The sequence below is a fragment of the Oppia nitens genome, unplaced genomic scaffold, assembly GCF_028296485.1.
Source record: "Oppia nitens isolate AA-2021 unplaced genomic scaffold, nextdenovo-longstitch-racon4-pilon3 scaffold17_pilon_pilon_pilon, whole genome shotgun sequence".
NCBI lineage: Eukaryota > Metazoa > Arthropoda > Arachnida > Sarcoptiformes > Oppiidae > Oppia > Oppia nitens.
In genome coordinates, this window is record NW_026533196.1 from 431,623 (window position 1) to 459,254 (window position 27,632).

The 27,632-nt window shown below is 22.2% G+C and overlaps 5 protein-coding genes across 6 annotated transcripts; 2 read left to right on the plus strand and 3 right to left on the minus strand.

Annotated features, from left to right (window-relative positions):
• The first annotated feature begins 78 nt into the window (after nt 1–78).
• Nucleotides 79–1,354, plus strand: LOC128965592 (uridine diphosphate glucose pyrophosphatase NUDT14-like). 2 transcript variants are annotated; one of them, XM_054312306.1, is made up of 7 exons: nt 79–295; nt 368–411; nt 472–671; nt 795–861; nt 936–1,016; nt 1,081–1,140; nt 1,213–1,354. In XM_054312306.1, the coding sequence occupies exons 1-7, from the start codon at nt 191–193 to the stop codon at nt 1,337–1,339; spliced, it is 684 nt and encodes a 227-aa protein (XP_054168281.1). In that variant the 5' UTR covers nt 79–190; the 3' UTR covers nt 1,340–1,354. The 2 variants fall into 2 exon arrangements, with proteins under 2 accessions (XP_054168281.1, XP_054168280.1); XM_054312305.1 differs by having other exon boundaries at nt 88–295; nt 472–689.
• Nucleotides 1,353–2,520, minus strand: LOC128965483 (distal membrane-arm assembly complex protein 2-like). Its single transcript, XM_054312190.1, has 4 exons — nt 2,061–2,520; nt 1,937–1,996; nt 1,798–1,884; nt 1,353–1,717 (listed from the first exon to the last, which is right to left on the minus strand). Exons 1-4 carry the CDS (start codon nt 2,518–2,520, stop codon nt 1,395–1,397), a joined length of 930 nt encoding a protein of 309 aa, XP_054168165.1. The 3' UTR covers nt 1,353–1,394.
• A 735-nt stretch (nt 2,521–3,255) lies between these two features.
• LOC128965643 (cyclin-Y-like protein 1) lies at nt 3,256–4,797 on the plus strand. Its single transcript, XM_054312381.1, has 6 exons — nt 3,256–3,665; nt 3,735–3,757; nt 3,815–4,003; nt 4,072–4,352; nt 4,445–4,607; nt 4,674–4,797. The coding sequence occupies exons 1-6, from the start codon at nt 3,281–3,283 to the stop codon at nt 4,788–4,790; spliced, it is 1,158 nt and encodes a 385-aa protein (XP_054168356.1). The 5' UTR covers nt 3,256–3,280; the 3' UTR covers nt 4,791–4,797.
• Nucleotides 4,798–4,966: 169 nt separating this feature from the next.
• Nucleotides 4,967–6,110, minus strand: LOC128965644 (ATP synthase mitochondrial F1 complex assembly factor 2-like). Its single transcript, XM_054312382.1, has 2 exons — nt 5,849–6,110; nt 4,967–5,768 (listed from the first exon to the last, which is right to left on the minus strand). Exons 1-2 carry the CDS (start codon nt 5,955–5,957, stop codon nt 4,999–5,001), a joined length of 879 nt encoding a protein of 292 aa, XP_054168357.1. The 5' UTR covers nt 5,958–6,110; the 3' UTR covers nt 4,967–4,998.
• Nucleotides 6,111–7,716: 1,606 nt separating this feature from the next.
• On the minus strand, nt 7,717–23,456 carry LOC128965484 (dipeptidyl aminopeptidase-like protein 6). Its single transcript, XM_054312191.1, has 21 exons — nt 23,394–23,456; nt 20,366–20,480; nt 18,459–18,557; nt 17,046–17,080; nt 16,815–16,872; nt 16,649–16,671; nt 16,535–16,564; nt 16,094–16,476; nt 15,892–16,018; nt 15,131–15,286; nt 14,784–15,051; nt 14,675–14,719; nt 14,462–14,557; nt 14,314–14,389; nt 9,601–9,664; nt 9,449–9,509; nt 9,252–9,370; nt 8,842–8,956; nt 8,642–8,773; nt 8,472–8,545; nt 7,717–7,882 (listed from the first exon to the last, which is right to left on the minus strand). Exons 1-21 carry the CDS (start codon nt 23,448–23,450, stop codon nt 7,736–7,738), a joined length of 2,280 nt encoding a protein of 759 aa, XP_054168166.1. The 5' UTR covers nt 23,451–23,456; the 3' UTR covers nt 7,717–7,735.
• Between the last annotated feature and the right edge of the window lie 4,176 nt (nt 23,457–27,632).

Below are 27,632 nucleotides of genomic sequence, written 5' to 3' on the forward strand. Positions count from 1 at the left end.
CTCTTAATATACACTTAATGTACGATAACTTGAATTTCATTCATTCATTCATTCATTACGTTATATATGAATCACATAAACATATGATTTGTGTTTTCAATACTTTTTATAAACAAATAATTTTGCGATCAATGAGTGATCACTCAAGTGATGATTATATGATTATTAAGTAACCATTTGATGACCACTGATGGCAACTAACGATAACAAGGATGTGATTGAATTGGAAAGCATTGAAGTACTTGAAGCAAATCAATCACAATATCTTAAACCACATCGACTTCACTACAAACTCGTAAATATCTATATATCATATCTGTTAATAAATTGTCAATAATTATGGATTAATTAATTGAATTATAAACAGAATGGCAGACCATTGATATGGGATCTGATGAAAGTACACGACAGGTGAGATTGTTTGCTATCAATCAATATATAATTAAATATTAAAACATTTATATATAACAGCGTATCAATAGTTTTGTATAACCGGTCGACAAATCGGCTAATATTTGTCCGTCAATTTCGTCCGGCGGTCTTCTTTGCCTTTGTCTGCAAAAGTGTTGATTCAATAGATTTGAATATGTTTTCCAAAGACAATATCAATCAATTTAATGAATTGTTGGTGAAAAACAAAAATCTTGGTTTTACTATTGAACTTTGTGCCGGTATTGTTGATAAACAAGGTTTTCTAATTTATTAATACAGTATATGTATATATATATAGAGTTACCAAATGATTATTATTTTAATATTAAGTTTAATATTAACAAAAAAAATCTATTTATTAGGAAAAACTATTAAAGAAATTGCGAAAGAAGAAGTCGAAGAAGAAACCGGATATTTGGTCGACACTAAGTATGACTTTATTTTTAAAATTATTTATCAAAAAAAAAGTTTAATTGATTACAATAATTGTATTGTTTATTAAGTTGTTTGCAATTTATTTCTTCATTCCGAAGTGGAGTTGGAATATCTGGATCTTTACAGCACTTGTATTACTGTGAAGTCACGTAATTATAAATTATATAATTTAATGATATGTCAGCTATTTTTTATTAATTATTACTACTGTAGATGTGAAACACCTAAAGGAAAGGGAGGGGGAGTAGACGGGGAACAGATCGAAGTGCTTGAGTGAGTATTTTGTTATATTTGTATAATATTTGTTAAATATCTTTGGTATACAAATTTAACTTTTTAATTTAGACTAACCATAGACGAGGCAAAGAAGTTGCTCTATTGTGGGGACTCGGAGGCAATGATGTCGAGACCGGCTGGTCTGCTGTTTGGTCTCAGTTGGTTCCTATATCAACATTTACCAACTCTTAGTTAAATCTTATATTAGTATTTGTAATTTTAATTTAGTTAAAGTATATTTTTATTAAAAATCATTTAATAATTATTTCACAATTTGGATTCACATCAGTGAATAAAATAATCAATAAATCAATGAATGGATAGTTTGCAGCTTTAGTTCTCGATATTATCAACTTTTTTAATGATCTAATTCTATGCAATGTTTCGATACCACGACTTGTTATCAATGGGTTGTCAGATAAGTCAAGAGTTGTTAAATTCTTTGAATTTCTGAAGAGTCGCGCAATTTTATCGCACGCAAAGTCATCCAAATGTTTGTTTTTCGATAGATTTAGTTCTTGTAGTGAATTTAGTAAAATAAAGTTATCCAACGCTTCGTATCTTAACTTTATATCTAAATTTGTAATTACGGTAATAGTATTTTTTATAAAAAAATAGTAATTAAAAAATAATAATAATATTTCTTTGACTAACTCGAGGCGTCCACAACTGTCAATCGATATCTTTCGTCATAAATGTTTGGAAATTGTTTGCATTTAGTGTACCAAACATTGGGTGCGTCTGAAAAACAATATAAATATAATTTACTATAAAAAGTATAGTTTGGTCTTACGTCTGAATTGAACTCTTCCTCCTCGGTATACCACAAGGTGTGCCGTCGCTAATTCGGGACCTAATTATCATAAAAATAAAATATCCGATTATTACCGGTAATACATTTTTTTAATCACACGAACCAATAATAGTATGTCTTCTATTAATATATCTTTGATTATATATCTCTCTGAACTCAATATAATAACGAAGTCTTCGTTTAATACCGGGAATCGATATATCATATTTGTGGTGAAGAAATTTCAATAAATCGGTAGAAATACCACCCTTTTTGTCGAGAATCGTCTGTTTCTTAACAAACTTCTTCTCTTTTAAAGCCATTTCCCAATATGTGTCCAAATCTACCGGACTTTTGATAACCATCGCGAGCGCCCGTTTGTCTTCTTCAGACAAAACATTGGTTTCTTGAGTTGTGGTCAACTCATTGGTCTCTGTCTTCACTGATAATTCTTGTTGTTGTTGTTGTTTAAAATCACTTTTAACTAAATTAACATTTGTTTTGGCGATTTGTGAACTAAAATAACAACAATTAGGTGTTAAAAGTGATCTATAAATAAATGAATTAATTGAATGTCTAAACATGTTATCAATCATTAAATTTAATAATATTTCAATAATTTGTTAATAATTTAAAAAAAATAGTTTGTTTTGAATTGAAAATCATATGTTATTTGAAGGCATTGTATAATAAAGTCAATACATATTAGAGGTCTGAATGAAGGAAACGTTTTCTCAAATAAATACCGGTTTTGTGTTTGTTATGCATTTGTAGACAAATATTGCAAATAATATGTGAATAACTGTTGAAAAATACAATTCATTTGATTAATCAGTGCATCAGTTGACTCGTTATTATTATTATTATTATATTATATTATATTAATTATCACTAATTATATGTATAACAAGTAATTAATTAATTGGTTAAACAATAGTCATCAATGTCTTGAATGTCTTGATATGATTTGACAATAACTGTGTAAACATTTGAACCATAATATGACTCACAAGTGTTGACAACTGTTTTATGTGAAAAATGTGTGTTTTATTGACATTTAATTAACTATTGATTTTGAATTGAGTTTTATTTTTATAAATTTTCAGTTATTTTTAATATTGTTTTTATTGATTTGAGAGTCGCCGGTGAGGACACGTCAAAAAGTGTCACCAATTGGTTCCAAACAATTCAATATATTATATGATTTATTATTAATTAGTCGTTTAGTTATTATCTGAGTTTTAAATCTATTTTATGCCATTTTTGTCGTCAATTTTGTTTTTTTTTTAATTAATTAATTAAAAATAATTTTTATAAAATAAATGACAATTAAATTGTTAGCTTATGTTTTCTAAAGGTATTAAACGATTTAATAGTTTTGATACAGAAATTATTTTAATTGCGAGAGAAGTGTTTAAAATCACATTTAATATAATTAGCAATCATTTGATAGCATTTATTAAGGCATTAATTGATGTGAATATTAGTATTGAAATAACAATTACTTTAATTATGGGAAATAAGATCTCGTGTTGTAAAGCAAATACTCCTCAAAGACATCGCAAGAAACCCGAGATCCACGAGATTATTGACGACCACATCAACGATAGAATCGGACCTAATCTGCAACACATCAGTGAACGCGAACCCGACGACAACGAGACCGACCCATCCTCTCATCCGACCGCTGGACCTCTTTTTATGCAAAGATCTCGAAGTGATATCAGATGTATGACATAATCAATGATATGATTCTTACAATGATTTAATTAATGATTAATTTTATTATAATTGATAGGCCACAGAAAAAGTCAAATTAATGTAAGCATTTTGACAAATAATTTAAATTAATGTTTTAATTAATAATTATTATAATAGTTATTAGAGACGCGACCGCTCAAGAAGCACAGTTCCTGTTCGACCATCTATTTGGATGACAGCACCGTTAGTCATCCCAATCTGAAGAATACCATAAAATGTGTTACACTAGGGATCTATTATCACATCAGAAACCGACATTCAGATCGTATTCTTGATATTTTCGATGAAAGACTACATCCTTTATCTGTAATATTGTATTCATTTTTAATGTCAAACTTAAATTCATTTACTAATTATAACAAATACCACTACAGAAGGAAGGAGTGCCAAATGAGATTCGAGATCCCGATCACCGAACAATATACCGATTTATGAGGACATTGTTCAGTGCCGCCCAATTATCACCCGAGTGTGCGATCATAACTCTTGTATATTTGGAGCGACTTCTGACTTATGCCGAGTTAGATATCGTTCCCCAGACTTGGAAACGGATTGTTTTGGGAGCCATTCTATTGGCTTCTAAAGTATGGGACGATCAGGCGGTCTGGAATGTCGACTATTGCCAAATACTTAGAGACATTTCTGTTGAGGACATGTAAGACATTATTTCAACAATTATCCAAATTTTATTAAAAGATTGTTTCAAATTGTACTTTAAATTGTCATAAATTAATAATTAAATAATAGGAATGAATTGGAGCGACGTTTTCTCGAGTTGTTGCAGTTCAACATCAATGTCCCGTCAAGTGTTTACGCCAAGTATTACTTTGATTTGCGAACACTCGCCGATCAAAATGATATCACATTCCCAATGGAACCGCTGAATGAAGACAGAGCACAACGTCTTGAGGTAGATATCAATTAACAACATAACGCTTACCGTAATATTAATTACATTATTTATATGTTATTGCAGGCAATGTCTCGTTTATGTGATGAGAAATTAAGTGAAATCAATCGAAACGGTTTCAAGAAGTGGTCGAGTCTGGACAGTATACCACTAACACGTAAAAGTGCTGCCATTTTATCGTGATTTAAGTCACTTTATGATCAAATATTTTGGTCAATACATTAAACAAAGCATCGTTTTTGAGCTCATTTCACACTTGATTATAGAATTTAAATATAATTACCATTCTTTCAATTAATTATTATATACTCTAAAGTTTTACATTATATATAAATAAGAATCAAGAATTTTAATAAATTTTATTGAAAATATTAAACTAATAACTTAACGCTTAAATATTGTATTCAATACTTCGGGCATAAGTATGCCCTGTTTGTGACAACTGTCCGGTTTCACAATTAGTTAAATAAAAGAGTAGAGCGGCTGACACTCTGGCCCTCAATGCATGTAACTCGAGGTCATGAGACCATTCAATTCGACCCCATTTTTCAATCTCGAAGTCCTCCTCAAGACGCGACAAATCAACACATTTATCGACAGATATTACCTTTTGGGTCAACGCTAGCGATAGTATTAATGATTTTAGATTTTCTGTGGCAAACTTAAGACCTATTAGTGACCACATATTATATGAACACAAGTGTCGATAAATTAAGTTTCTGGACGTCTCACTGATTGGATTTAAATAAACAGTTTGAGTGATAGGTATTTGACAATTATAAGTCTTTTGGAACCATTCAATGATTGGATTCCACGATTTTTTCTGTAAATCAGATAACTCTTTTGGTTGATTAACGTGAAAGCAAAGAGTGTCAGAATCGATAAAATCCATTATCTTTTGGGCAATGGTTTCATTGAAATCGTTTGTCGGATTATCGATAGCAGTGTTACACAGTTGTGTCAAATGCATTGATGACAGTCTTATTGTCTTTTGCTGTGATAACCATTCATTTGCTATCATTAATGCCAAACAATGGCTATGAGTGTAAAAGACATTACCAATTGGTGTCTTTAGTTGCTTTCCATCCAAATTAATACCAAATTTGTTATCATTTTGAGTGATGGTTACATTCTTGTAAAATCTCTTTTTTTCATTCAAACCTATCATTTGGTTAAATAATAAAATATTAATAAACAAAATCCAAACTAAAGTCACTTTCAGTGGCAAAATCAAGACATACCCGTTAAACATCTTATTTGACATTTTGTATGTCTTGTCAATGACTTATAAATGAGACAATTGTTTACTTTTGTAGTAATATTCATCATTTGTGTCAATAGATATGCCATTTGGTGATCAATATTATCATAACATGTCTTAACTCGTGTTAAATAACATTACTTTATGTTTACATTTGTTTTGAATGTTTGTCACGACATGTGAACAATGCTTTCCATACAAATCAATACATTTGTGAATCCCTGTTAACTCACATTAATATACACAACATTTATGTCAAATAAATATTTGTCTATTCAAACAATTTTATTGTTTTTATTAAATAAAATTAATTAATAATTTTTAAAAAACAATAAAATTATTATTTTTCACATATATTTATAAACTATTTATTTCTATTTATAATTGAAAACAATTATTATTGTATATTCTATACATCAGAATAATGTTATTTGAAATAAATTTAAATATACACTAAACATTTTCAGAACAAACTCGGTACTTTTTTATTTATGTTACTTATGTTTTTTGTGCTACATTTGGTAATTATAAAAGATACCATATTGTCATGAGTTGTTTAAAAAAATGCGACATCATTTATGTAATTATATAATTATTTAATAGAGATATAGTTACACAAAAAACATATGTAATATACATAAAAAGGGCCCGAGTTTTCGGTAGATCATAAGCCGTGTATTATATATAACACAAATAAATGAAAGTAATAATATAAAAATATTGATTCATAATTTTTATTTATTATATTTCATTCAAATTAATTGTAACAACAAAATAACAAATTTAGATTAAAATTTTTAAATAAAATGAATTTATTTAATTTTAATATTTAAATGGAAGACAATATAATTATTAATTATAACTTAATAATATTGATTATAATTTTAGTGCAAATATTACATTATTTATAAATAATAGAAATTCTATTTATATTATATTTAACATTTTATAAATTACTTTTTATGTAATATTAGAATAATTTTATATTTATTAAATATATGTTAATAATTATATTAAAGTCAATTATTTAGTTAATTATTTATTTAAAACAATTTGCATTTAGTATTATTGATTTATTAAAATTAATTCTATTTATTATATTAATTGATATAATAATAATCTTAATATATCAATATGTTATAAGTTATATGAAATATGAAATATAAACACTACATATTGTGTGTTAATTGAAGAGGCGTTTAATCAGATAATCAATTAAAGGCTAATAATTGATTGCAAAACAATTTGTTATATATATATATATATCATAGAATTGTTTGCCAGAAATATGATAAATGCATAGTAAAGAGTGATTGATTGATATCAATGTAATTGCAGTGTTTAATGAGTGCAATGTTTTGATTGCTTTGAAATTATCTGTTTTTTGTAATATTTGTATCATTCTTATAACAATTATAACAATTTTAATAATATATATTTAATTATTTGTATTGTTTTTTGTACTTATATATAATTAGAAATTATTAATATTATTTGATTCTATTATAATAAATTATATATAAGATATTCCCAAACAACAAATAATAAATAACAAAATAACAATATAATTATTAGATAATTAATTAAATTGATTAACTTTCATTAGATATATCGATTTTGTAGATAATAAATAAATGACTACAAATGATATTAGCTTTGTCTGTAATGGATGTCATCGATATATTTTTTTTATAAACTGCATATATACTGTATATTCTGTATAGATATACTGTTTATATGCTGTATATTGTATATACTATACAATACTGTATATTGTTATAAATTTATATTTTATGTATATATATATATATATATATATATATATATATATATATATATAGAGCACCAGAATATGATAACCACTTGATTAGGATTTCTCTTCGGATTTCTTTTTGTGATGCGATTCCTCAATGAGTCTGTCTTCGAGTCCAAAGCATTCGTCTAAATAGGTTTCAAGTGATCGGTAGACATGAAGTCTGACGTCTTCTAAATAATGATTAGAGTCCGGATATATCTGTATTTTTACAACAAATCAAATCAATTTTTTGCTTATTTAACATATTATAAAAATTATATTAACATTATGTAAAACTTGAAAAACTAGAAAATATATATTCGTGTATTTCGGGTAATATATTATTGAAATAAAAAAGCAGTACAAATGTGTATGACTTGAATATTATGTGAAAATGTGGTCTAAATATCGATCGTCTATATTGTAATACTCATATACATTGTAGACAAAGGCCTGTAACTGACAAATGTTACCAATTTTTTCGGTTTAAGTATTAACTCCATTATGTGTTATATATATATATATTAACTCCTTTTTATTTCTTAATAAACATTTTTATGAAATGTTTTTTTAATTATAAATATAAAGAGATAATCTATTATCATTATTGCAACAAAATTATTTAGATTTATGTTTTATAAAATAATTTCTGCAAAATTTTAATTTATTTAATTCAAATTTAATCTAATTATAGTAAAATCAATATTAATAAAAATATATTATTTTAAAATAAATAACATTAATCTATGTCTTTACATAATATTAAATATAAATTAAACAAAAATAAAAGTCATTAAAGTTTGAATACTTGAGATCTATAGAGAACTCCGGCTCTGTTTAGAGCTTTCATTAATTTGAAAGAATGTTCCAAATGAACGGCATCTATATATACATACAATTAATGTATTCAATATATTATTATTATTATTATTATATGATATATAAGTATATAATTTAATTTAATTTAATTAATCAAACCATCGGCAGTGCCGTGAAGTATAAAAAATCTTTTTTGTTTAAATTTGTCGGCTTTTTGTATGAGATTTGCTCTCTCATAGCTAACTCTATGTATGTCTGGTGAACCAAAATAGCGCTCAGATGTAAATGAATCTAAAAATTATAGTTAATTATTGTATTAATAAATGTTGTCATCAGTCAAATGTTAATCAAATACAAACCCCAATAAAGCCAGTTAGTGATCGGTGCCACCGCTAAACTACAATTGAATGTTTGCTGATTTGCTTCAATTAGACTCATAGCTGCTATATATCCCCCATAAGCCCAGCCCCAGATCTGTTTCAATAAATTATTGCATACATTAATATAGATTTATTCAAATAACATAATATAATATCAAATATAATTACAATTTCACATTTTAATTAACTGCAAAATCCTAATGTACTCTTATATGCTATGAATTATTATACGTTTATTGTAAGTCTACTGTTAATAATAATTATTATTTTCGTTACACTTATAAATGCTTTTGATAAACTTTAAAAGTTTATTATTTCTTAAATAATAAATTTTCAGTAATAAATTAAATTTATAAAGAAATAATATAATTAATATGTATAGACATTACAGCAATACGTGAGGGATCGATGTATTTGTAGCTAAGCTTCAGATATTCAATGATTTTCATGTAATCATTGACTTCAATATCTCCAATGCGATGCCACGTATCGTGTAATAAGGTATCGCCTTATTTAGTAATAAATGCATTTTAAGACACAAATAATAAATTCATTGTTCAAAACAAATCATTTTTATCAAACCTACCGATTCCTCGATCTCTGACTCTGACATCAATATAAGCGTATATGAAATCACGTGAACTCGCCTTTAAAATTATAATTAAATTTTGTTAATAATAATAATAATAATAATAATAATAATAATAATAATAATAATAATAATAATAATAATCAAACCAAATAAGTTCCCCAATCAACGTGAAAGTTATGCTTTACGTCCTGATCTTCAGGCTCTGAACCTCTGGTATTAATTTAATATAAATATTTATATATTAAATAATATCCTAAATTATATCTACATAATAATACTGTAGAAAATACAGTATCATATTTTCTATTATACGTTAATATTATTAATATGATAATAATAATTAACATTTTGTGTAAAAAAGTTATATATAATGTGTTGACAGCAAAAATTGATGGATTAATACATTAAAACCAATAGAATTTTGTTTAATTCCAATCAGTTTTTATTTAGATTTGTCCCAAAAATTAATTGAATTTCACAAACACTGATATAGAGATAATACTTTAATTTTTATATAATTATAAGCATTCATTGCTTTAATTTTATGAATTATACTATTGACAAATGTTAAAAAAAATGTGTTAGATATATCATAAAGTATATAAGTTATATAAAAAAAGTTAAAACATAAATATATTATATTCATTTATAGTATAATACATTAATATAAGATTAAATCCTAACATACAATAGTCATAAAAATGTCGAAACTTATGAAAACATAATCAATAAAAAATTATATTTTATGTCACAAGTAGGGTTAGATTGAGATTCCCAGGGAGGGAAGTTCCCAAATAAAATCCCTCCAATTTTCCCGGAAAATATGGAAAATATATTATATTCCCTCCCTTGATCGTTAGAAAGGGAAAATATAATTTGTCATACATTAAAAAGTACCTAATCTCAATGACTATGTGTTTCAATTAGGATTATTATGTTAGTAATAACACAATCAAATTGTGATTCAAATAATATTAAACATTTAGTAAAAACATTAAATACATTTTGTAGACATTTACTATACAAACGTGTTTTTAATTAAACATTATGTAAAGTGAGTTAGGGTACGATAGGTGGTACCACAAGGAAATGTCTTCCCAGGGAATTCCCAGGGAACAGGGAATATAAGGAACTTATGGAAAATAAGACGAGGGAGGGAATCTGATCTAACCCTAGTCACAAGTAGTGTTGGCAAAAAAGAGAAATTTATAAAATAATAGAGAAATTTCTAGAAAGTTTCTAAAAGAAATTTCTATCTATGATATCCCCATGTTAATTTTGTTTTTCTCGATATATGTTATTATGTAACAATACATTGTTTTTACAAGTAATAATTAAATTTTAGTATTAATATATTAATTATTAATTAAAGTAACAATTAATTTATTTAATTATCTTAAATTCTTATATATATAATAAAATGATTATTAAAATTTTAAAAAACTGATTATTATTAAATAATTATAATTATTTTACATATAGGTATCCCATTTTTATAGTAGTGTATAGTATAATGTTATATGAGTAGTAGTGTCTCATTATTTATATATTATTACAATAGCTATAGATATGGGGATCCCATAGTATAACAATAAAGTTAAATTTCTATAGAAATTTCTATATTCTCAGGGAAATTTATTAGAAACTTTCTATTTGCCCATTTCTAGTCACAAGTGTCTCATAATTTAGTTTATGAATAATAAAATTGTATTAGAATTGAAGTAATAATAAAATATAATAAACAAAATCATATTATGCATAAATGTAATAAATCTATTATACACTTTATAAACTTAATTAATCAAATATATTTTTTATTGTAAATTATATTATCAAAAAAAGAGATAATAAATATTTAAAAAGATAAAAAAAAATAATATTTACAGTTAATTTAAAAATATTACACATTCACAAAATTATACAATTTTATTTATTATGAATTGCAATAATAATAATCTGGGAATATATATAACATTTTGGATTTTAACAGAATTAAAGACTTAAACTTAGATTTTTTTAAGAATATTATTTTTATGATAAACTCTATTTAAACAATGTATTACTCTTTCTGTCTGTCTGTCTGTCTGTCTGTCTGTCTGTTTATCTCTTACTGTTCATTCATTGATATTTACTTATAAAATAAATATAATAATATATATTAAAAACATTGTTATTGCTATTGATATTAAAGTATTACTTTTCTTAAATAATTAATTTTATTTATAATTTATATAATATAGTTTACATGTAATGTCGTATACAACTAAATAGGTTTTAATTAAATATAATAATTATGAATCATCTTTATTTATATCCCAATAAGTAGTTTTTATATGCCTTACTATTTCATGAATATATAAACTTTATATTAATTTTTATACTTTAAAGTTAATATTTAAAAAAATATTATTCCAGTCATATAACGATAGTCTTAAGATAAAAATGAGTTTTCATAAAATTTTTCTTTTTATGATATTTTAAAACAAATATATATATCTAAAGATTATAGTGTCATATGTTTTAAATTATTGCATTTGAATGATAATATATTTTCAAAAACAAAATTGTTTCTGTCTAAAAAAATGTTTACAACTGAAATATTTGTTTAAAACAAATTATAAAACAAAAAAGTATATCATATTAAATTTAGAGATAAATATTACATTATTAAAATATATAAGTTATAAGTATATAATTATTTATTTAAAAAATAATTGACAACTACACAAAAATGAGTTTTAGATAAAATAAAATTTTAGCAAATTTATGAATCTATGTTTATGCAGTATATATATATAATTATAATTTAAATACCAAAAAAATCTATGTTAGACTCATAAACGTTTATTAAACATATAAACATTTATCATTAAACATATGTCAATAAAAAAATTTATAATTAATATTAACAAAAATAATATGATAAAAATTTGAATTTATTTATTATATCATTTTTATAAAAACAAAAAAAACATTTTTTAGATTTGCATAAAAATACTTAAAAATTAATATATATACAGTATATATATGTTATGTGTGTGTGTTTATAACTTTTTTAAGATATTTATATATTTTTTAAATTAAAAAAAATTAAAACTTATTTTTTTGTTTTATTTTGTTTGTTAAATTACAAAAACAATTCATTTATTAATACTGGAAGTTTTAAAAATTAATAATAAAATACTATAAAATTATTCTCAATATAACTTTTTATATAACTCGACAGCAATGCATAAAAATATTATAATAATTTAAATTTTATAATAATTTTATGTCAAAACAATTTTGTCTGATTTTGACTAATATCTTACTCTTCGGAAACTTTTAGCTATTTTAAAATAAAATAAAAATACTGTATATTGAATATAAAAGTTGAATATAAATTGACATTATTAAAATATTATGTTTATCACAAAATTTATATATTTAATAAATGTTTAATATATTGTAATTTAATATTTGTGTTTATATGAAAAAATTATAGTTTATTTACCTTAAGTTAGATTTAAAATACATTACAGAAATATATATTATAGATTATGCTAATTAAAAAATACAAAATGTTTAGTTAATTGCAAATTCTTAAGATAGTTTCATTTTAAGAATGTTATCTAATTTTTATTTTATATTAATATTTTTTATAAAATGTCTATTAAAATGTTATATATTCTAGAGAATCACTATTAATATACAGTTATTTTAGATATAATTCAATATATAGACTTCCATTTAGATAAAATATAAAACATATTTTATATATAATATTATAGCAGTAAAACACAAAGAAAATTTATTTTCAGTGCGTTTAAAATAACCAAAATATACGGATTTCCGTAAAACTTGAGCCTATGATATGATTTATAGTAAATTTTAAAATAATCACAATTCATAAGACTGTTTTATTTATGTTTAAAATTATCATATAATATAATCTATTGATTCTTAAACATATTTATGAAAATTTTAAGCAATCATAACTTAAGGTATGTTTGCAGACATTAGTCATAAAACCTTTACTAATATAAAATAGCATTCATTTGTGTTAAATATTATATTGTATTGAATCAGAAAATTACAAAATTGGATAATATAATCATCTTATATGTAAAAATTTGTCAACTTTTAGACTTATTGATAGATTTATTATACTATACTATTAGACTGATTAGACAGTACTATATTAATGTAAAATATTGAAGTTCGCACATTTGATTTTAAAGTTAATTATTATTTTGTCATTTTATTATTTTATATTTTAACTTATGTAAAAAATAGAGACTAATAAAAATAATAATTATTAAAAAAAACATTTAGTTACTCAAAGCTAATGAATAAATATTGATATTCATGTTGTAAACATATGATTAATATGTTTTTATGCATTTTTACTGTAACACTAATTAATATTACAAATTAAATAAAAAATTTAGGTTTTATTATCAGATTGTTTATAATTTAGTTAATTGTTATTTATTTTTATATAATATTATATATGATTTTTATGTAGTTCTTAATGATGATTGAGATAATAAAGTGGAAATTTTTATATCAATAATTTTTTATATAATCATTTATAATAAATTTAGTTATGATTTCGACAAATAATCAAATATATCGTATTTATATTTTTAATTCATCACAATATAAGTTAATTCTTAAAAAGTCTTTTAATATATTTTATACATATTTATCTTAATGTATAACTTTATATGACTTTATAGCATAAACTCTTTAGTTAATGTATTTATTTAAAAAATCCTAAGAATACAAATACTGTATTAATAATATAAGTTATCTATCGATTAAAAAAGTGTATAATAAAATAGACATATAATATAATGATAACAAAATTGACTCACATTTGGACGACTAATGGAAATTTGATTTCTTCATTTTCTCGAAGACCGGGAGGAAGTATTAATTTAATGTTTGCGACTAATAAAACATTTGTTTAATTTTAAGCAAATTTTTCACAAAAAATCTATTGAAACACAAGTGATTGCTTACGCAAGTTGTCGACCGATGCCTGAAAAACCCTTAACTGTGGAAACGCACGGAATTCCGTTAAATTCCTGAGCTTCTCCTCTGATCCCAAATTTAATACTATCAAACAATTTGATTAAACAAACATTTACTTTTAACACCTATACTATTATTATATTATAGTTTGATATATCAATATAAATAGTCGTATGATATTTAGGTAATTTAATTGCTTACATATCTTATTTTCTGCTACTGATCTAATTTCAACCCACGGAATACCTGTGCAATAAAATTAATTTTTTGAGATAATATGTAAATGTTTAGTAAATATGAAACGACTTACCCATTCCCAGACATATTAACATAAAATACTTAGTATTTGGACTGAAAATAGCCGTTTGATAAGTGCAGTTGCGATCTATTTGATCGCATGTCAAACAAATGGCATTTTTTGCTTCGTTAGCAAAAATTCTTGATTTACTAAATATATGCTTTTGTGAGGGATTTCTTGCAAGCGATGCCTCATAAAAAACTGTTTGATTTGTCTCACTATAAGCTAATACTTGTGTCACATCATTATCTTCAATAGTAATTGACTTTTGAATCCCTGTCTATAATATGTAGAAAAATTATTGAATTAATGTGTTCACAAATTAGCCAATAAATAATGATTAAGACAATATAACTAACCGCTATTGATATTAAGGATATTTGTCTTGTTTTGTGTGATTTAATATTTTTTACGGGCAAACCAATCAAATAATTTTTTTTATCGGATGTTACCAAAGGCTTATCAAAAAGTTCACTCCATGTCTTAGATCTCTCTCCAATACATTGTTCAAAATTCTGTAAATTTTAACATTTATTTATTAAACATTTGTTTAATGTTTGAAAACTTAAATTATACACTACATTGCAATACGCTATTACATTAAATATATACTAGAGTTTAGATATTTATAGAAAACAAAATTTATTCCCATATTTTCCTTTAATATAAAAAATTAAAGTACATATTTATTTATTGCATAAACATGAACTTATATTTACACAAAAACCAAACTTTTATTTTAATTTGTTTTAATATTTGTTAATATATTTTTAAAGTTATTATTTATAACAAATTAAATATTTGAATATCACAAATAATTATAGAAAGTATATGAATACAGTTATCTTACAGTAATGTTATAACTTTTAACTATTTAATATATAATATAATATTAAGAATTGTTATCATTTGATGCATAAAATGTTGATATCTGTGAAAAAAGTGAAAAATTTATTTGAAGGAAAATATAGACAAACCATAATAGTTTTCGTAACATTGGTTATACATTAAGGATAATGTGATGGTATAAAAATGATAGTTATATACATTATAGTAATAGCATATTATATATACAGTACATCACTAGTATTGTGAATATAAAAATAAAATGTTATCAAACCTTACGGCACATCCAGTTTGGAGTTTGACTGCAAATATTGATTAGCGAACAGTTCTGTTGTCTGTTCATCCAAACTGTGGCCAAAACATTGTTGTCGATCCACGAAACAGATGTCAGATAATGATCACTAAATTATTATTAGTTGATAGATGTCATCAATAATCAGTTTTAAAAGGATTTTAATTAAAATTGTTAGACAAACCCAATCATATCTGTTTGCATTAGTCTTTGAGGTGACGACAGTGTTGTTAAGTCGACAGTCCATAAGGAAACAGAAGGATTGATTGTTCCCGGCTTTGGATACTTAAGACTTGTAATCTCAGGCATCAGATTATTATTGCTTTCATATGAACCATATTTAAGATAAGTAATTGAATCGACGAGACTGTCATCAAATGAAGCGAAGGATAATCCGGTGCCCAATGGGTTCCACCAAAGGGCGCGATTGCTTTTCCAGATGCGCTCGCCATACAACCAATCGGGTACTCCATTATATACAATCCCCGGCTGACCAGTTTTTATGATGGCGTTCCCATTATCACTAACTGAACGTTTATAATATATATTGTTTTGATAAATATAAACCTAATATATAACAACACATATAAGCTTCACATCTAACCCTATATAAGCCTTCACTTACTATTTGGTTGCCTTTTGGGCCGAACTCAGCCTTAAATTTAGTGAAAATAAAAAATCAGTTAAATTATAATTTATTTAATTAAATTAACAGAAAACATAATAAAAGTAAACTTACAAAATCGAGATCAAGATTACCCCCTAAACTTTTTAAGGTTATTATGTGCTCATTACTAATATTATATATTTTAAATTTTGCTTTATATGAATAATAAGTTGTCTAAATAATAAAAATAAAGAATATTAATTAATAAAAATAAATAAATATAATTAAAAACTAATACTAACTTTTTGAATGTCATGAGTCAATAAAACAAATTGTTTATCGGCTGATACGGAAAACTTTTTAACATTAAATTGTCTCTAATTTAATTAAAATAAATATATTAATATATGATTTAAGTAAACAATTATATGAATGCATATAAAACAGTATTAAAAAAATAAATATAACTTACAATTATATTATTTGGTACAAATATATTTGACGAATTATTAGCTAAATTATATAATACTATTGAATTTTCATCAGTATATACAAACTCGTTATCTGTAAATAACAAACCAATAATTTAGACATTTGTGTTGTTTAAATCAAAATACCAAAAAATTATGAAAAGTGTTCACTAAATAGCTTTTAGTCGATTAGAAATCAAAGTTTAATATTATTATTAAATAAAATCCTCAAAACATAAGTAGTTTTTTAAAAGCAACGATTACTCTCAAGGATTGCATTATTTATTTAACACAAACTAATGATTTTCTTTATTATTGTTTGATTTATTTAAAGAGGTTTTGATTTATTATTATTTCAATACAACTTTTACTTCAATTTAAAGTTCATCTAATATTAGTTATCCAGAGTATCAAAATTAAATATTATCATAAATAAAATTTGTTTTTTTAAATAATTTATAATTATATTATAATATCAAAACAGTGTACTGTATGTCCAATATTTTAATGAATTCATTTTAGATAAAACTAAGTATTTTTATAAGCAACGTTAAAACACGTGTTTAATTATCTTTTACTTAGTATAATAAATTAGTTGTAAATTTTTAATAAAAATATAATTAAGCAAGCTCATGCATTTCATCTATTTTATATTTCCTATATATTTTTATTTTAGAATTTTCAAAAACAAATCTCTTATATTAAAAATTAACAAAAATTAATAAAATTATATTTTATAAATTTATAGTTAAAAACTAAAACTTTAAATTATTAAAATAAACAATAAAAAATATTTTATAAATATTTATTATATAATATTTTTAAATACAATAAATAATACAAAAATTATCTTATAATTGACTATAATATTAACTGAAAAATTTAAATTTAAATTTTATGTAAATTTGTAAAAATATTACCGGTATATTCACATAATTATATATAATAATATTAAAAATTTTATAGATATAAATAAATTTATACAAATAATTTAATATAATTGTCTGAAACGCTTTACTAATTAATGTAAATTAGTTTTAAATATAACAAAAAACAAGTATTACTAAATTTGATGATAATTTTGCAAAATAATATATAAAAATAAAAAAGAGATTTAAATAAAATTTTTATAATACAATTATAAAACAATTGTATTTTAAGTTGAATTGTTTTGCAATTATTGAATTTACGCAAAAAATTTAAAATTGAATTTAAATCTAATATAAAATATAAGTTTAAATTTTTACAAAATTTAATTTTATCAATTTTTTCAAATTATTCAACAAATTCTCTTATTTGCAATTCACTTAATATAAAATCAATATTTAACTTTATAAACAATGTCACAACAAATTATGGTTTAAATAAAAACTTAAAATATAAAATWTCTAAAATTTTATATTAACATATTATTTAGTATAAAAACTAAAAATATAAAAATCATTAATAATTCAATCATTAAATAGTATCACCAGATATCCAAATGCCATCAAAATCTTTTGGTTGAAAAACATTTGCAACAATTTCCTCGATCTTAAGTCGCGGATATTTAACACGTTTGAGATCATCGTCTAAAAAAAGTTATTAAACTTTCATTACAACAAAAATCAATATTTTACAAATAGTCTTAGTTTTACAACAAATCAATCAATTGACACAAAAATAACCATAAAGTGGAAACAATTCAAAAAATAAATATATATAACTATATCGTAACTTTCAATTTATTATCTAAAATAAAAGTTTAGATAWACCTAAATAAATCCTTTTATGCTTTAATTTATATCACAATATACATTATGTAATATTATTTGAAGACATTATTTTTAGCAATGAATCATTTAACAATGCGATCAAATAACAAAAATGTTGAGTTACTATCAGAGTTTTAAGAAAATAAATGCCATAAATGACTGGCACTTTGGGCATCTATTTTATTTGCCAATTTAATTGCTAAAAAGCAACTGTATTTATAAAAATAATGTAATTTAGTGTTTTAGCGTGATAATTAAATTTACAATTAATTTACTTATTTATAATGATATTACCTTTTAATTAAAAGTATACAAAACAAAAATACGCAAATATATTATAAATTAATTAATAATATAAAATTAAAATAATAGGTGTCACCACCTGAAAATATTTTCAAAACATTTGGCAAAATTGATATTTATTRTTTATGCCTGCCATTTTTAAAACCCTGGTTACTATACATTAGAAATTTTCTCAAAAATATAAATATCTATTTTAAAGCAAATTTTTGTTGCAAATAATTGTAATCAAATGTGAAATTAAAAATCTATAAGCATATACTTATGTAGATATCAAACATTTTTTGCCTTATATAATATATTATTTGCAATTTACTGTACAGTCATATACTATTGTACAGAAAACAAAGTATTATTAAAAACATACAACAGAAGCATTTTAATGTTGATAATAATATTGTGAGGCAACTATTTTATCGCTTTAGATAATGAGACCATTAAAAAATAATGATAATATATAATAAAAAATAATATCATAAATAAGTTAAAAATAATAAATAAGTTTATTAATAAATTATATTATACAAATATAATAATACAAATTTTTATTTAATAATWTAATTTAATATAAAGTTTGTGGGTTTATTTCGGCTTAACAGCTATTATTTAATATATTATTTTATTTGATTTCAACTTTAACTCATTCATTCATAATTATTCAAATGCTTCTGTTGTATGATTAAAAACATATGTATTAGACATTAGAGTTTATTGTTTAATAATTATTAAAATTTTATAAACATATATTCTTTGATTTGTTTTTATTAAAATTAAATTTATTAGCATTAAACTTAATTTAACTAAAATTTTGATTTACTAAATTATAATATATTTTAATATTATATATACTTTTATCAAATAGTTCTATAATTTTTCATATATAGTATTATTCAGATACATTCAAAAACATTAATACTACAGTATATACACTATTAAAGTTGATAATTAGATTTGAATATAGATTTACTTTAAAAATTTAGATATATTTTTAACATTTACATAACATGTACTTAATCCTTAAATCATATTAAATGCATCACATGTTTTAAGATAACTATATATATATTATAATTCTGTGTAATAAGTATAATTTACAAAATTAATAAACATTTGTATTTTTCAATTTCATTTATTATTTTTATTTTAAAAATATTTTTTAAATATTCATTTATAATGATAACATACATGATTTAATCTTATAATGATAAATAAATGTTTATGTATCTTAAAATGCTATATTATGTCTAATTATCAATAAATATTTAAATGGAAAATATGTAAATTTTTATTTGTATTACAAAAAATATTTATAAATAAATACAAACCGGGTGTTAATAGTATGATTGAAGTGATAATCAAAGAGCAAATACAAGCGATAACACAAATAGCAATACATATTCCCTTATAATTCTTTTCTTCCTCATTAGACGCGACAATGTCCTATAAAAATCAAGAATATTCTGTTAATAATTATATTAAATTAAAATATAAATTTATAAAAACACATTAAAATAATAAATTGTGTCTCTTTTATTGACTTTGTAAAAATGCAATTCTTTAATAAAAATATTATAAAACTTCTAATTAGTAGGAATTGATATAATATATTTTGCTATATTAATCATTTTGTTAAATAAATATAATGTTTTAATGGTTTTTTCTACAATAATCAATAAATGTATAAAAACGTTTAAAAATAAACCAACCGTTAAAAAATTGTTTATCAAAAATTAAATCAAAATAATAACAATAGTAAAATAGTAAATTTAAACGCAAATAAAAAAAACTGTATATTATTTTTTAAAATTTTATTTTGTTATTTTTAGAACATTTTTTCGTTATTTTAGTTATTAAATTATTATTTTTAAAAAGATTAATACTATACATAGATTAAAAATGATCAATTATAATTATTATTTTTAGACATATAGTGTATATGATATTACAATACTGTATAAATTTACAATATATTTGAAACAATTTGTGAAACTCATTCAAACTTAGATTAAGTCACAATTGATTTATGAAAATTATTGATTAGTATAAAATTTAATGCATGTAATTATTGTTTAAAAGCATAAACTATTATAATATATTCTTTACATAATTAATTTAAATTAATACATAAATAAAACCTTTGTTATGCTTATTAGAGCATAAAATATATTTAATAATTAAATATAATATTTATATAAAGACGTTGATAATAAAAAATAACAATATTTGTCTTTTATTTACTACTCTTAAGTATAAGTAAAACACAAATAGTTTATTATTTGTTTAAAAAATAATTTAATATATTATACATATGATGTCTAATATTTATTTGAGTAATAAATCAAATTCATTAACCAATAGATTATAAAGTCATAACTAATAAACTATAATATAAATTATAATATGCTTTATGTTATTAATGAAAATCGATTGAAATAACAAACTATATATTAAACAATAACATAATATTAGCACAAATGAGATGATGAGGAAAGTCGATATCACTCAATGAGATCCCATTTCTTTGGACACAATCATTGCTTTCATTGTCTTCTTTTATGTCTTTAATTAAATAAATTCTTTGAATTCTATTAACATTTTTGTCAAAAACACATACAAATGGTTTTAACATAAAAATGTAAATATTTTATTTCTTTATTAAATAATATTATTAATAATTAATATTAAAACAATTTGAGAATGTCATGTAATTCAAATTTGTGTTAAAAATGAGACAATTTTGGCTTAATTTCTATTTTAAATCATAGTATAATTTATTTTAAATACAAATAAACAAAATAAATATTAACATATATGCAGTTTATGATTATTGTGAAAAATGTAAGATTTTTATCCATACTATTATAAATTATAAATAAAATCTAAAACTCGTATATTTAAAAGTTTATAAAAAATCACTTATATCTCATATAAATGTTTATTATAATATCAAATCATTTGTTTGACTCAAATACCAAGTATTCATTAGTATTATAGCTGATTGTCATCTTAATGACTATCAGTGCAAAGATATTAAAAATTACAGTTAGTGTCCCCTCTATAGTGTATACAAGTATACGTTTAATCAATTTTGTTATATCATAGGATTTGGTAGTGATAAAAATTTTATTAATTAAATACATATTATATACGTGAATTATTTTTAAAGTATTAAAATATTTATTTTTTAAAGTATATTTTGTATTTTCATTATTTTAATTAATCGAATATATGTTATTAAAAATAATTTACTGAATTCATTGGAATTATTTAGAATTAAAAAAAATATTTCTATTAATTTTGATTTATATTAATCTTACATTAATAAAAAAACATTATCATCTCAATAATTGATGTAATTACTATCTATGCACTCTCATAAAACAATAATCTCTCTCTCTCTCTCTCTCTCTCTCTCTCTCTCTCTCTCTCTCTCTCTCTCTCTCTCTCTCTCTCTCTCTCTCTCTCTCTCWCTCACTCACTCACTCACTCACTCACTCACTCACTCACTCACTCTTTCGCTCATTTTTCTCAATTTCTATAGAAATATATGATAAATGGTTTGATAGTAACGAACACTAAACTCTTATTTTTAGATTCAAACAATATTTTTCAGATAACAACAGACACTAACATTTTGGTTGATATCCTTAGTCTCGCAAACAAATCAATAACTATATGTAGTCTTTATTTTGTCTTTAAAGCACTCAATTTTTATGTGTCTAAACATAAGTCAATTTCATATTACAAATTCATTAATGTTAGTATTCATTGTCATAATAAAAGTCATTTAATGGGAAAGTTAACTAAAAAAGAGTGATTATGTTTAGCATGTGTTAAAATATCTGTAAAATATTTGATAACAAAAACCATAATTTATAGATTAGTTTAAATCTGTAATCAAAAGCCAAAAACAATAGTTGTTTGATAATACACTTCATTGCACTTAATGTTTGTATTGCATGAAAATATTTTTTTCTAAAAGATTATTACTATAAATAACACACAGTTTTACACAATAATTTTAAATAATTTTTTGCTTATAATAATTTAAGTAAATAATGCATTTACTAAAATAAGTCTGAATATAATGCAAAAATATTTAAATTTTAAATAATAATTGAAACCATTAATTTAATTTTTTAAAGTTAATATACATTAAAAATATACAAAATGACAATTTACAATTTAATTATCTGATTAATTAAAATACAAATATATATTATAAGATGCCAAAAAAGTAAATATATTTAATTGATGTCTAAATATCACATAAAAGGCATGAAATGTTATTTTGTTATATTGTAAAGGGATGTGAAATAGTAGTTAATTAAAACTATATGAGTCAACACTTACTTCATCGACAAACTCTTGAGGATTGTTGGCAACGGACTGTTTAGTATCTGCTGTCATGACTTTGAAACCAATTTATTAGTTTATGTTATAAATTGCACTCAAAATGATCACCAAATAAATGGTAACAATTTCTTTCAGTTTTCTCTCTACTTTGAATGACATCAATGATTACACCAAAGCTATGCTTTTATTTGCGATTCAATGAATTTATAGTAAATATATAATAATATAAAGAGAAATCTATTGTAAGTGTGGACACAATATTTGATACATGTTTTTATTAATTCAAATTAACATTAATTGCTATTTCTTTACACAAACTCATATGTTTCTTGACTTTACTTTTGAATATCAATAACATTATACGTCTATACTGTAGTTATCAAATATTTTTCTAATAAACATTTTGCATTAAATACAGTATGACATGTGTTTTTAATTATAAATTATGGCATTTAAAATAACGAAAAAATATTAATGCATAAATCAGAAACAAAAATAATCAAAAAGTTGTGTTAATTTAAATTTTTAAAAACTTATCAATAATGAAGAGAAATCACGTAAATTAAGGATGAGTTAAGACATTACAAAAGAAATAGTGACTTAAGAGACAATTGAAGTAAAGTGTATTAGTTTTAGAGAAACATAGAAATGGTATTAAAAAAATGTTTGAATTGTTGCGATCACTGGTATGTGTAGTGGATGTGTAGGTCTGTGCTCTAAGGGCTCACTGTTTGAGAGAAACACACAAAACTGATGTGCGCTTAGAGTTGCGCTCATAACAGATAGACTGAGACATCAATACATTGAGTATCCAATGTTCCGGTGCTGTAAGTGTTGTGAACATCACATCCATGGGCTGTCTGTGCGCTCAACACAACCATCAAAGGGTTCGCATGTTTTTCGATGTCTTTACTCGTCTAGAGTTTCGGTCAATCGATTGATAGCCAATTAAATAGTAGTTCTCAGTTCATAAACTCCTTGTTCAGTGTATATAACAATTGTAAATAAAAATCAAATGTAAACCAAATTTAGGTTTTATTAGTGTTTTGAAGACATGAATAATGGAAAAAATGACCCAAAATATCGATCAACATTTAGCCCATTATATACTCTCCTATTTCACTAGTATTTTATGCAACGAATAGAAACACTTTTTAAACCATAAATATTATACTAAAATACAGACATAAACAGTGAATTGAAAATAGCATTAAGTTTTGCCTCTTTTTTCTCACGTAATAACATATATTTTTCTCAAAGAAATCCATCATTTATTAAATTATAAGTTTCTCTCAAATGCATTACAATTCTCTTTATTTTTTATTCAACGTATGGAAAAAAATTATACTGAAGTGAATTACATATAAAAACATTAACTTTTACTTAAATAATGTTCACTCAATCATTTGTATTCTAGCATTCAATTATATGATATGTTTAAATTATTATATATTATTTAATTTATAAATAATATTATGTCTATTTATTAATTTATAATAAAAATTTATTAATGTTTGCCTATACTGTGGTTTTGTATAATCTATTATATACTACAAATCAAATGGTTTTTAATACAAAAGTGCATTCATTCATAAAAATTGTAGAAAAAAATCTTTATATTTTTGTGTCTTTTTTGTATAAAATTTATAAATAAAATGAATTGTTTTCTATAGAAATTGAGTTTCTATTTATTCTAAACTATACATAGAAATTAAAAATTCATTTTTTTGAAAAAATTATGTCATAAATAATCATTACTTAGATTGTATTTTGCTTATTAAAGTGTCAAAAATTAATTAAATTTTTATAAAATTTTAAATTATGTATTTATTTAAAATATAAAACTAAATTTTCTTTTATATTTTAAAATACTGATGTATTCATGAATTAAGTATTTTCTTAATATATTTCATATAAAGTTAATATATTTTTTGATTATTAAAAATTCTAAAAAATACTTTAACTACTGTAGATATACTATTATTTTAAATTTATATAATATATCAAAATTAGAAACTCTTTTCTAATACTTGTGTGTAGTGTTGGTAATTTTGAGCAATTCAATTTTCAATTGCCGCAATTGCGTGAAATTGCGCGCATGAGGGAATGTATAAAAATTAACTTTTACAACGTTAAAAATTTGGTTTACTATAGATTAAGAAAATTTGCTAATTTATTATTATTTTTACATAGTTATTAGATGGCAACATTTTATGATAAAATAATTAAATTTTATATAATTAATTTATGTTTTTATTTATATTGCTTTACCATTTAAATTTTTGTTAGTTTTTAAAAAATTATAAATTATGTTACAATTGCAAGCTTTTTACAATTTCACGCAATTTCCGAGCAATGCAATTGCGCATTTTGTAATCATTACATCACTWCTTGTGTGTAATATATTATTAAATTTGTATAATTGTGTTATGTTTTTATACAATAAAAACAATTAAATTAAATAAACAAATAATTAACATCTTAAAAAATTATACAATATACTATAAATCATGAATTCATAAAAAATAAAATTGATAGTAAAAATGTTAGCAATTAAAATATAAAAATTATTAATTTAGTAAATTATAGCTAATTTTGAATGAATTTTGTGAAACAAATATATACTAAAAATAATTAATTATAGTTTTAGTTAAGGGGTATACAAAACATTCACATTTACTGTATTAATAAACTAAACTAATTTAATTCGATTTTAATATATATATTAAATTTTAACAGTATTTTAACATAAGTTATTTTAACAATAAATGGATTGTTTGTATTCTAGATAAATATAACATTTAATTTTAATGAACCAATAAATTCTATCCTAAGGCTGAATCGAACTCACAACCCTCTGGTCATTAGTACGATTGCCAACTCAGATGAGATTACTTTAAAAATATTTTAAATAAAGAAATCCATTGCTTTAAGGTATATGAATGTTCCCATTGAAGGTTTGAATAGAAATTTAACACATAAACTAAACACAATAAAAACAAACAATACCTTTATTTAACAGATTTTTAAATGTTTAAATAATAACTGAGTATATACTGTGTGCGAATGCGGATGTGTTAACCTCTATTGGGCTAAAAATAATTTTTACATACAATTAGACAAAATTTTAACTTTTATTTTTATTAATAAAAATCACTATTTTAATTTTGTTCAATTTATGTAAATATTTATGAAATACTAATAGTAAAAATAATTATTTGTTGTTATCATCAATTGTTAACAAATAAAGTTGTACTTTAATTATAAAACTAACTAAATGACGATTTTCAATATTATATATTAAGCAAAAGTTACATTTTATTTTAACCTATAATAGGGATATTCCTACTCCTAATGCGCTGAACTTCTTTTAAATATTAGTTATTAATATTTTTAAATAGTTTTTCTAATATTTATAATTTCACGTTTTAAGTCATCTTTTTTTAACTTTTCACTTTTAATATAAATAAATAAATATATATATATATATATATATATAAACAAACGGCTCATAAATAAATCTAATTATTTACAATAATTCATTCACCTAAACATTAATTCATTCATAATTTGATAGTAATTTTAATAGTAATCTATCAATTAATATTACTATACAATGTTAAAGTACCATGGACAATTTGTAAATTTATTAACGAATAAATAAATGTTTTTATAAAAATCTCTTATCACATGCAAAACATTGCGTTATTTGATTATTAATAATTAATAAGAAAACACATTGTATTTAAAATAACTATAATATTTTGATAATTTGATTAAAAGAATAAAAAATACAAATTTAATATTATTATACAAATAAGTTTTCAATTGTACATGGTCAATAGTAGTAACGTTAAATCAATACTGTATATTATATAATTGATTCATTAATTTTAGTTTCCTAAATAATTAAAATCAAAATAACTTAATTTTTGAATGATAAAATTTTTTAAATCTCTATTATATTTATTGTTTATTTGTAGTATTAATTTATATACAATTAATAATAAGTTTTTTTAATTTGTTAAAATTTATATAAATTTACATAAAACCAATAAGTAATGAACTTTTCTTATAATTATTACATTTGATATATTCGATAGTAATATAATATAAAAAACTTTTATAATTGAAAAAAGTTAGTTTAATACTAATTATATAAAAACATGTTAATACAAATTTTTATTAATTATTTATACGTTTAACATTAGAATATTATTTAATATTTTATATAAT